The following is a 12,630-nucleotide window of genomic DNA, read 5'->3' as shown; positions in this document are numbered from 1 at the left end:
AATCCATCATGGATGGTGCCAATTGTTAAAGCTTTTCATGTTGGCCACCAGTCTATTGCCTTAGTCTGTCTAACCTCACATTTTCCTCTGCCTTTGTATACTTTAGAACTCTTTTGTCTGACTTTCTGTATCATCCAGCACACTCAGTTTCAAACTTTTTGCAGCCATTTCTGTATTTATCAATGAGTTTCTGGCTTTTGATTTACCACCTTTGCTTTTAGACAGAATACATTTAATCTGTGCCTTGTCTGCCTTGTACCTAAATATCTACCACTGTTGCTCTAATACTGATCCTCGGATTAAGCTCCGAAATGTCTAATTAGTCCACACTCCCCCTGCCAAAACAGCCCTGAAAACGTCTCCTTTTTGAGTATATACCCAATTCCCTTTTGAAATTTATGATTAGATTTGCTTTCACTGCCAGTTTGTTGCATTAACAAGGAAACATACTATGCAAGGCCTGAAACTGGGAAGTATGGAAGAACAAGGGGACCTTGGCATGTTTGTCCATAGATCTCTGAGGGCGGAAAGGCAGGTTAATAGTGTGGTGAAAAAGGCATATGGCACACTCAACTTTATCAATTGGGGTATAGATTACAAAAGCAGAGAGTCATGATGGAGTTGTATAGAAATTTAGTGAGGCCACAGCTGGAGTAGTGTGTGCAGTTCTGGTCGTCTCATTATAGGAAGGACACACTGGAGGAGATGCAGAGGAATTTACCAAGATGCTGCCTGATATAAGTTATAAAGAGAGCTCGGGTAGGCTTGGGTTGTTTTCTCATGAGCAGAGAAGACTGAGGGGCGACCTGGTTGAAGTGTTCAAGATTATGAGGGGCACAGACAGGGTGGATAGGGAGCAGCTGTTCCTCTTAGTTGAAGGGCCAGTTACTAGAGGTCAGAAGTTAAAAGTGACGGGTGGGAGGTTTAGAGGAAAACGTTTTTACCCAGATCGTCTGGAATGCGCTGCCTGGGAGGGTGGTGAAGGTGGGATGCCTCACGTCCTTTAAAAAGTACCTGCATGAGTACTTGGCACACCATAACATTCAGGGCTATGGGCTAACTGCTAAAAAGTGGGATTAAGTGGGCAGGACAGGGCCTTTCAAGCGTCAGTGCAGACACGATGGGCTGAAGGGCCCCATCTGCATTGTAGTATTCTGTGATTAAAAGAATTCTCCACTTCTCCCCTTTGATGCATTTTCCAATCGTTTTAAATTTGCCTTCTCCTGTTACTGACTGCTGCCAGTAGAAACAGTTTCTCCTGAATTGCTCTATCAACATCCTCCACATATTGAATTATCCCCTCAATCTTCTCTGCTTTGAGAAGAACAAGCCCAGGATCACTCCACCTTCCCCAAATGACTGAAATCTTGCCTTCAGCTCTGAAGAAGGGTCACCCAGGCTCGAAATGTTGGCTGTATTCTCTCCCCATGGATGCACTCAGACTGGCTGAGATATTCCAACATTTTCTATTTTTGTTTCAGCATCCGCAGTATTTTGCATTTATCTTGCCCTTGGGCAGGACAGTGATTAACACTGCTGCCTCACAGCGCCAGAGACATGGGTTCGATTCCCAGCTTGGGCCACTGCCTGTGTGGAGTTTGCACATTCTCCGCATGTCTACATGGGTTTCGTCCGGGTGCTCCAGTTTCCTCTCTCAGTCCAAAATGTGTGGGTTAGGTGGATTGGCCGCGCTAAATTAACCCTTAGTGTCCCAGGTTAGAGGCATTAACAGGGTAACTAAGCGGGCATAGGGCCTGGGTGGGATTATTGTTGGTGCAGACTTGATGGGCCAAATGGCCTTCTTCTGCACTGTAGGGTTTCTGTGTTTCACAGTCTGAAAGATGTGCTGGTTAGGTGCATTGGCCATACTAAATTCTCCCTCAGTGTACCCGAACAGCAGCTGGAGATGGGGGGATTTTCACAGGAACTTCATTGCACTGTTAATGTAAGCCTACTTGGGACACTAATAAATAAAGTTTAAAAGCTTTACTATAATATTGCTACAATCCAAGTAAATCTCCTGGGCAGCTTCTCCAAGACAAATGATCTTTTGATTAGTCAAGTCTGTGTTTGATCTCTTCCAAGCCCATTTCAGTTGCTAATGGAGTAAACACATGGATCTCTAGTTAGAGCAAGAGTGTGAATGATGTAGGTAAATGAGAGATGTAGATCAGGGAATCCAATTGATTAAACAATAAAGATCGAATTGCTTGGACTTCTGGACTCTTCAATAGTTCTTCCAAACTATTTCACCCTGTTGTCTTCATATGGCTGTGATACATAGAGAGGGGCTGAACAATTGTGTCCCAAACTGGGCGTGTGGGAAATAAATGGTGAATGGGCTCAAGAAAAATTAATTGATGAGTGATAAACTTTAAGCAAGCGCCCCTTCGCTCAGGAAAATGTCCCAACTCAGAAAGTTGCCGGCAGCTCTCTGGTTGCAGCAGCGCCAATCGCTGCAGTGGACAGGACTGGGATTGCATGCAGCCCCCAGAGCCTAAGTCCCAGGAATCCGGGACCTGTTAAGTGTGGGGCTCTCAAGTTGGGAAGGCAAGTTGAGACCCTGGAGAGGATTTGGTGAGGGTGGGGGAATGTGGTGGTGAGCAGAGGGTGGTGGGAGTGTTGATGGGGAGGCTGGGGTTGTTGGGAGGAGGGACCACCCTTGGGGTTGGGGCCACCCAATGTTGAAAGAAGGCTGTTGAGGGGGTTGCACCCCACCCGTCCAAGGCCTGAACCAGGTAACCTTTTGGGATATTCCCCTATCCTCGAACTTCTCCCTCAGCCTGAAAACTCAGGCTGGGTAAAATGGCCTTTAAGTAGCTCTTAATTGGCCACTTTACTGATTTCAATTGGGGCAAGAGTGGGGGTGGGGTGCTAGCTTAAATCTCCCCAGTCCTAGGGTAAAATTGCAGAGAGGTTGAAGAGAACAGCAATCTGATGGGAAGGCTGAATGAGAAATCTTACGATCACCCCTTGCCTATAACCTGCTGGCCAAGGTGCGCATGATTCAGCTCGGTGATTCATTAACATAAAGGTGAGAACTCAACCCTGTCTATACATTGAAGGATTTCATTTCCTTTATTCATTCATGGGACTTGAGCATGGCTGGCTGACCAGCATTTATTGCCCATCCCTCGTTGCCCTTGGAGGACAGTTGAGAGTCACACGGAGCCCAGACCAGGTAAGGACAGCAGATTTCCTTCCCTAATGGACATTAATGAACCAGATGTGTTTTTCCGACAATTGAAAATAGTTTCATGGTCGTCAGTAGATGCTTAAGTCCAGATTTATTTTATTGAATTCAAATTCCACCATCTGCTGTGGTGGGATTTGAACTTGGGCCCCCAGAACTTGACCTGAGCTTCTGGATTAATAGTCTAACAATAATATTACGAGGCCGTCACCTCCTCGTTTCTGTCGGAATGCCCACCTTGTCACTTTTTAACATTAACCACTTTTTAACATTAACAGAGCCATTAAGTAACATTCCATGAATAATTTATTTGACACGTTTGAACTAGCATTGGCAAATTACAGCTTTGTTTCTGGTCTTTTGTGATGAAAAAAAATGGGAAAGTTGAATTGCACCTGAGGAGAATATGAATGGAGAAGGAGGTGGAGCTTGTGCTACAGTGGATGAGTTGCTAAGTAGATCTGTGAGGTTAACAGTGAATTTTATCCTTTTGATTGCAGAGACCAAGCATGGTCACAGTTGTGGAGTGGATTGACTACGAAACATTGGCGTTATTATTTGGAATGGTAATTAAAATTCTTTGGAGCTGGAATTGTTTTATTCATGCATGCAATGTTCTTGTTTCTTTTTTTCCCTCGAAGAAATACATCTCATTCAAGCAGTTTAACTGTGGAGCAGGATTTAATTTTTCAATCTCACCATCTGTTGGTTTATCGACACGTTCCAGCATCTGCACAAAATATTCCTGACAAAAATAAATTGATTTGCATTGGCTGAGCGAGCCCAGAGTCTACACGTTCCATGTGTTTCACTCCCTTGGTAGTAAGATGTGGGTTCTTAGGTGTTGCAAAATGTATGCTTGACATATGGGAACGTGCAAAAGTCACCCAAAGGTCTCGAGCGCAACTCTTCAAAGTCTGAAGGTCATTGTGACTATCTTGTGAAATAGCAGTTCTCCAAGGCAATTCATGTTTGCCCTTCCCTGTGGATTACAAAGGGCCTTGTGTCTGTTGTATGATAATTAAGTTTAATTATATGCTAATACTGAGTGTTAGTAGTGAACAGCATGTTGGCACAGTTGGATGGCATGGTGGGACAATGGTTAACACTGCTGCCTCACAGTGCCAGAGACCCCGGTTCATTTCTGGCCTCGGTCACTGTCTGTGTGGAGTTTGCACATTCTCCCCATGTCTGTGTGGGTTTCCTCTGGGTGCTCCGGTTTCCTCCCACAGTCCAAAAATGTGTGGGTTAGTGTGATTGGCCAAGCTAAATTGACCCTAGTGTCTCGGGGCTTAGCAGAGTAAATATGTGGAGTTATGGGAATAGGTCCTGGGTGGGATTATGGTTGGTACGGACTTGATGGGCTGAATAGCCTCCTTTTGTACTGTAGTGATCCTACCGCGATAATGGGAGTTTCATTTGAGCATGTAGGAATTTGAACTCAAAGAGCAGAATCTTAAAACTGAGGCGTTGCCAGGTTGGGCGCTGTGGTAGGTCAATGAACATGAGGGCGATTTCAAACCCTGATACAGTGGTTCCTTAGATTTGGTCACCTGTTACTTCATTAACCTTGCCTCTACTCAATCTCAACTCAATCACATTACACTCTGCCATTATAGTCTGCAGAATAAGGGAAACTAGCATGGACTGGGACTGGGAAACAGTACTGCCCGTATTATGCTGTAAAGATACATGTGAGCTGAGACGTGGCTCAGTTATGGACGGGACAGAGACCTGCGTAGAAGCAAGTTTGGAATTCCTCATGGGTGCATAATAAATGAACTAGAAAGTGAGTCCACATTGCCAGCCAATGAGGAATCACTCTGACTTTCCTGCCTAACACTGGACTTTAGTGTCCAGAATTGAAAATTTTGCCTAGTGACTTCCTGAAAACTCTTTGCAAGTGGAGGCCTAAGGTATGTCTTAACAATACATGAATAGGATTTGGTACTGAGGGATATGATCTCTGGAAGGTAGGGGGTTTTAGTTCAGACAGGTAGAATGGTCGGTTTAGGCTTGAAGGGCTGAAGGGCCTGCTCCTTTGCTGTAATTTTCTTTGTTCTTCTTTTATAGAGCACTGGTTTTAGTTTCAGTCCTCTTAGGGCAGCATGGTGGCACCATGGTTAGCACTGCTGCCACAGTGCCAGAACCCAGGGTTTGATTCTAGCCTTGGGCTACTCTCTGTGTGGAGTTTGCCATTCTCCCTGTGTCAGTGTGAGTTTCCTCTGGGTGCTCTAATTTTCTCCCACAGTCCAAAATATGTTGTTTAGGTGGATTGGCCATGCTAAATTGCCTTAGTGTTCCAAGATTTGCAGGTCAAGTGGATTGGCCATGCCAAATTCTCACTCAATGTCCCAAGATGTATAGGTTAAGTGGATTAGCCATGGGAAATGTGTGGAGTTATGGGGATGGGGCAGGTGAGGGGGCCTGGGTAAGACACTCTATCAGAGATTTGGTGTAGACAGCTCTACGCCTGGTAATGTACAATGAGGCAGGATTAATTAATGATCTCAGAGTAAAGTTGCCCTTAGGTAGCAGTGACCATTATTTGATAGAATTCCACATTCAGTTTAAGCGTGAGACTGTTGCTCTTCTTGATTCATTGTAATGACCTAGATTTTGATGCACAGGGCACAATTTTAAACTTTATAGGTGATACAAAACTTGGAAGCATTGTGAACTGTGAGAAGGACAGTGTAGAACTACAAAAGGACATAGTCAAGTTGGAATGAGAGGACCATTTTGGTATGAAGAACATGGACAGATAATACAAAATAAAGAACTCACTTCCAAAAGGCAAGCAGGAGCAGAGGGACCTTGCTGTATATGTTCATTGGTATTCTTGCCATTCTGACCTGATGAGTGCAAGATGCAAAGTTTTGACAGCACATGAATCTTTTCAGCAATACTTAGGTTCTGTACGACCAAGCAACGAGTTGTGCAGGCAGTGAGTTAAAAACTGGTTGTTACGCCTGGGGATAAGCACAAGAGCTGAAACACGATCAGCGAGTTTTAAAAAATATTTTTAATTATTTTAAAATCTTGAGGTTTTATATCGTAATGGAAAAATTTGACATTCCACAAGTGTTAAATTATTTTTTCAGGGACAGTGTGTTTTTTTTTTATTCATTCTTGGGACATGGGCGTCACTGGCTGGGCCAGCATTTATTGCCCATCCCTAATAGCCCAAGGGCAGTTGAGGTTCAACCACATTGCTGTGGCTCTGGAGTCACATGTAGGCCAGACCAGGTAAAATTGACAGATTTCCTTCCTTAAAGGGCTCTGGTGAACCAGATGGTTTATCTGACAATCAACAATGGTTTCATTGTCATGAGTGAATTCTTAATTCCAGGCTTTTTTATTGAATTCAAATTTCACACGTGCCATGGCGGGATTTGAACTCGGGTCCCTAGAATATTAGCCTGACAATAGATTCGTAGAAAAACAATTCAATGGGCGTAATTTTTTTGAGAATTTTGCTCGTGATTAGTATTATAAAAGTCAAAGTTCACATCAATTCAGTGATTTCTAATCGATTTAAGAACATAAGAAATAGGAGCAGGAGTAGGCCAACTAGCCCCCCGAGCCTGCCCCGCCACTCAACAAGATCATGGCTGATCTGTCGTGGCTCAGTTCCACATTCCCGCCCTCTCCCCATAACCCTTAATCCCCTCTCTCATCAAAAACCCATCAACCCGCGTCTTAAAAATATTTAGCGAGGCAGCCTCCACCACTTCAACGGGCAGAGAATTCCAGAGATTCACCACCCTTTGAGTGAAGAAGTTCCTCCTCAACTCTGTTCTAAACCACCCCCCCTTTATCTTGAGGCTATGCCTCCTAGTCCTACTATCCTTTCTGAGTGGGAAGAGTCTCTCCACCTCTGTCCTATCCATCCCATTCATCATCTTATACGTCTCAATGAGATCTCCCCTCATTCTTCTAAACTCTAACGAGTACAAGCCTAGTTTATTCAGCCTCTCCTCATAGCTCAACCCTCTCAACTCCGGCATCAGCCTAGTAAACCTCCACTGCACTCCCTCCAAGGCTAAAATATCCTTGCTTAAGTACGGCGCCCAAAACTGCATACAGTACTCCAGCTGCGGCCTCACCAATGCCCTATACGCAAGAAGTTCAACAACGCTCCCTGTTTAGGCCCTGAGAATTATAGAATCCCTACAGTGCAGAAGGAGTCTGCACCGATCACAATCCCACCCAGCTCCTACTCTCGCAACCCCACATAATTACTCTTCTAATCCCCTGACACTAAGGGGCAATTTTTCATGACCGATCAACCTAACCCGCACATCTTTGGACTGTGGGAGGAAACCGGAACACCCGGAGGGAACCCACGCAGATACAGAGAGAAAGTGAAGACTCCACAAAGGCAGTGACCCGAGGCCAGAATTGAACCTGTGTCCCTGGCGCTGTGAGGCACAGTGCTAACCACCGAATCATTGAAACATCTGGGTTTCCAAGTCTAACTGCACATTTGCAGATGTCAGAAGTTGCTGTCAATTTTGCAGTCGGTAGCGTTAGTGAGCATTGATAGTTTTACCATCATTACAACCTGGATATCTGGACCAATATGTATAAAGAGAATGCCACAATCAAATTACCCATTCTGTTTACAAAGCTGCAGCGAGCTGTCTTATTAATGGATTATTTGTTGTTTTAAACACCATTAGCTTAATTGGAACAATATAGGAAATCATACCATTAATTATGCTGACATTCAAAATGATTCTTGTGCGAATACTATCCTCACCCTATTAGCACTTCCTGGATATTTACAGTAGTAATTTCCAAACAATGTTTTCAGAGGTGGATCTCATTATTCCAGCATTGTTGCAAGTTGAGATGAAGGTGCCTCACTGTGAAACCTGCATGCCCGCCATCAGTGATCCCATTCTTTGTTGCCAAAGAAAAATAGGAACATGAGTAGAAGACCATTCAGCCCCTCAAACCTTCCATTAGATGATGGCTGATCCACTTCTTAACTCTAGCCCCCTCCCCCTTGTTTCCATAACCCTTAATAGCATTTTTCAAGTTTTTATTTCTTAGTGTCACACGTAGGCTTACGTTAACACTGTAAGAAGTCTTTAACCTGGTGTTATGAGATCTCTTACTGTGCCCACCCCAGTCCAATGCCAATATTTCCACATCATGGCTAAATTAACACTGCAATGAAGTTACCATGAAAATCCCCAAGTCGCCACACTCTGGCACCTGTTTGGGTACACTGAGGGAGAATTTAGCATGGCCAATGCACCTAACCAGCATGTCTTTCAGACTGGGGAAGGAAACCAGAGCACCCAGAGGAAACCCACGCAGACACGGGGAGAATGTGCAGTCTCTGCACAGACAGTGACCCAAGCCGGGAATCGAACCCGAGTCTCTGGCGCTGTGAGGCAGCCGTGCTAACCGCTGTGCCACAATCTACCGAACTCTCTCTTTGTTTTTTTCTGTGCGTGATCACTTGTTGGTTTGGCTTCAGAAAATGATTTTACCTCTGATTCTCCCACTGTGTGACTTGAAAGTGGTGATACACGCCAGACTCAGTCCAATTGCAACCCATTACTGATGATGAAAGCCAAATAGCGCACATTAGAGATAGTTATCGGGACCATCCTGAGATGTCTGGCTCCACACCACATGCATTGTAAATAAATACTTTCACCAGGTCTCACTTGTGGTGAGATTTTGACACAGCAGAGACAAAATAAAAACAAAACAAACCAGCAAAATCCTATTTCTTTTTATTATGGTAATTCTCATTTAGTACAGGTACTGACAGAAAAGCACTATGCCATTTTATCTCCCTCACCGAACGTTAGGTTGACTGTACATCAAAAACTAATGGGCAGATTTCAATGAAGCTTAGTTTACAGTAGTGTATGGTCAAAGGAGAACTGATTAATATTTGCTAACAATCTGGATCTAGAGGCTGTTTTCTTTAAAGGATCCATTAGCACTGGGACTTCGGGCAAATTGGCTTTTTTTTAGAATGTGTTATTTAGAATGTTGTTGATTATTTCAGAATGCTGTGAATGGTCTCAGCTACGTTAATGTGATCAGAGTTTTCAGAGCAGGTTGTTGGAAGTGTGTTATGAAACCTCCTCAGTGAGATGGGAGCTCTTAATAAAATGATTTATTTTGTTCAACCTTGTTGTTTAGTACATTTGAAACTGAGATTTAACGCCTCATTTTTCCAACAAAGCAGCCACCCCTCAATAATGCACTAAAGCCTCAGGCATGGGTCTTGAGCCTATGACTTTTCTGACTGAGAGGTGGGACTGCCTATGATAAGTTAACCATAGCTGATGCTAACATGGGGAGCCTAAATATGTAAGGGAAAAAGGAAGGTTAAACATAACCTAGAGGTTAACTCCATGGCCTTGGCCTTGGTTCTTCCCACTGCGATCCTGAACTTCTTAACTCACAGACCACAATCAGTAAGGTTAGGTAACAACATCTCCTCCATGGTCATCCTCAACACCGGTGCCCCATAAGGTTGTGTTCTCAGCCCCCTACTACACTCCTTGTACACCAATGTCTGGCCAAATTCTCCTCCAATTCAATTTATAAGTTTGCTGATAACACTACCGTAGTGGGTTAGATCTCAAACAATGGCAAGACAGAGTACAGGAATGAGATAGAGAATCTGGTGAACTGGTGCGGCAACAATGTCCCTCAGTGTCACCAAAACGAAGGAGATTATCATCAACTTCAGGAAGCGCAAAGGAGAACGTGCCCTTGTCTACATCAACGGGATGAAGTAGAAAGGATCAAGAGCTTCATGTTTTTAGGTGCCCAGATCACCAATGACCTGTCCTGGTCCCCCTATGCCAACACTATAGTTAATAAAGTCCATCAATGCCTCTACTTTCTCAGAAGACTAAGGAAATTTGGCATCTCTGCTACGACTCTCACCAACTTTTACAGATGCACCGTAGAAAGCATTCTTTCTGGTTGTATCACAGCTTGATATGGCTCCTGCTCTGACCAAGACCGCAAGAAACTACAAAAGATCATGAATGTAACCCAATCCATCATGCAAGCCAGCCTCCTATCCACTGACTCTCTCTACACTTCCCACTGTCTCAGAAAAGCAGCTCACATAATTAAGGACCCCACGCATCCCGGACATTCTCTCTTCCATCTTCTTCCATCAGGAAAAAGAATCAAAGGCCACATACCAACCGATTCAAGAACAGTTTCTTCCTGCTGCCATCAGACTTCTGAATGGACTTACCTTGCATTGAGTTGATCTTTCCTTACCCCCAGCTATGAAAAGGAGACGACATTCTGCACTGTCTCCTTTTCTTCTCTATGAATGGTATGCTTTGTTTGTATAGTGTGCAAGAAACAATACTTTTCACTGTATGTTAATGCATGTGACAACAATAAGTCAAATGCTTGCTTGGTTTCATCGGTCAGAACATTGAATACAGGAGTTGGGACATCTTACTGAAGTTGTACAAGACATTGCTAAGGCCACGTTTGGAATATTGTGTGCAGTTCTGGTCACCCTATTATAGAAAGGATATTATTAAACTAGAAAGAGTGCAGAAAAGATTTACTGGGATGCTACCAGGACTTGATGGTTTGAGTTATAAGGAGAGGTTGGTTAGACTGGGACTTATTTCTCTGGAGTGTAGGAGGTTGAGGGGTGATCTTATAGAGACCTATCAGTTAGATAGTCAATCTCTTTTCCCAAAGATAGGGGAGTCTAAAACTAGAGGACACAGGTTTACGGTGAGAGGGGAGAGATACAAAAGTGTCTAGAGGGACAATTATTTCACACAAAGGATGTTGTGTGTCTAGAACAAGCTGCAAGAGGCAGTGGTAGAGGCCGGTTCAATTTTGTCCTTTAAGAAGCATTTCGATAATTACATGGATAAGATGGGTATAGAGGGATATGGGCCAAATTGGGATTATCTTAGGGGTTTGAAAAAAGGGCAGCATGGACAAATTGGGTGAAGGGCCTGTTTCCATGCTGCAAACCTCTATGACTCTTTGACTCTAACTCAAATCAAATAATGATACTGCCTTTGGATGAAGTTACTTCATATATAATTTTAAACATTTTGAGTGATCTTACCAAAAACATTCAAAGTCCCAAAAGAGGGTGAAAACGGGAGAATTTCAGATCTGTTATTTTTTTGCGGTCACGTCCAATCTTATGACACTCTTTACAATAAAAAAAACTCAATCTGTTTCCCACCAGTAGGGGGAGGGACCAGGGTCTATCCTCACCCGAAAGCCGATACTCGGCTCAGAGGGCCCGGATGCGTGGGTACACAGGATGCAGCAAAATGGCTGCCCCACCCTCCCCCCCCCCCCACCTACTGCTATGGAGATGGGCTCCCCCTCACCTCTGATACCCCCTTCCACATATTCAACCCAAGGCCTTTAAACATTGCCTTTAAAACTGAAAAGATTTTTCACCTTCCTCTCTCAGCAGTCCTAGATTTTGCATCCACTCCTTCTAATAGAAAGCTGGCTGGCGAGGGCAAAAGTGACCAACTCTGGCCAAAGTAATTTCATATCTGTGCGGCGAGAATAGTGTGATTTCTGGATCTCATATCAAGATGGAATGCCGTGCAGGTCACTTCGCCCCATCTGATTCAAACACGACGTATGAACTATTATTAGTTAATAAAATCGGACAGATGAGACTACAGTTCATAGCGTGGTGTATTGAAAAGCATTTCCTGTCTGAATGTTTTTGCTGTATCAGTATCTGCTGGTTAGCGCTTCATGAGTTGGGGTAAAATCACTTCAAAGAAAAACTGTAAGAAATGTGAGTAAAAATATAACGCAGAAAGTCAAACGATGAAGCCAATGTTCTTTCACTCATTGTGCCATTTATTTTTTTTTAAAGATGATTTTGGTGGCAATATTTTCAGAAACTGGCTTTTTCGATTACTGTGCTGTCAAGGTGAGTGCAACAAATTTTATTTTCCTCCGCTCTGATACAAGGAGCCAAGCAATTATCCTGGTGCCCTCTGACTTATTTGTTAGCTGGAGTGTCCCACTGTGTGTTGGGTGTGATGTTAAAATGTTCTGCCTCTGATTCACCTTTAATCTGTCCACCAGGGACGACTAGGAGCCTTTGGAAATGGCCTGCTTCAGTATCTGAGGACTTGCAATTGGTGCAGAACATTGTGAAATCTTTAATGCACGTCCGCACTTCTGACTTTGTGATGTTACTGACTTACCGAGTTCAGTTTTAGGCACACACAAACATAGGAATTAGGGGCAGTATTAGGCAAATTCAGCCCTTTGAGCCTGCTCCGCCATTCAATCAGATCATGGCTGATCACTCCCTGGTCTCAAATCTACCTCCCCACCTTTTCCCCTTATCCCTCTTTCCCTTTTTTTGTTAGAAATATATCCGTCTCCTCATTGAAACCATTCAATGATTCTGACTCCAC

The 12,630-nt window shown here is 43.8% G+C and overlaps 1 protein-coding gene across 1 annotated transcript in view; it reads left to right on the top strand.

Annotated features, from left to right (window-relative positions):
* oca2 (oculocutaneous albinism II) overlaps window positions 1-12,630 on the top strand; it is a 358,743-nt gene that overhangs the window by 135,721 nt on the left and 210,392 nt on the right. The window contains exons 10-11 of the mRNA XM_080197616.1: window positions 3,694-3,759; window positions 12,078-12,134. Coding sequence (XP_080053742.1) covers window positions 3,694-3,759; window positions 12,078-12,134 — 123 coding nt within the window. The remainder of the gene's footprint in view (window positions 1-3,693; window positions 3,760-12,077; window positions 12,135-12,630) is intronic.

The sequence above is a fragment of the Carcharhinus amblyrhynchos genome, chromosome 10, assembly GCF_965287045.1.
Source record: "Carcharhinus amblyrhynchos chromosome 10, sCarAmb.v2.hapA, whole genome shotgun sequence".
Taxonomy (NCBI): Eukaryota; Metazoa; Chordata; class Chondrichthyes; order Carcharhiniformes; family Carcharhinidae; genus Carcharhinus; species Carcharhinus amblyrhynchos.
Note: the sequence above shows the minus strand (reverse complement) of the source record. Positions and strands in the feature narration are given on the sequence as shown.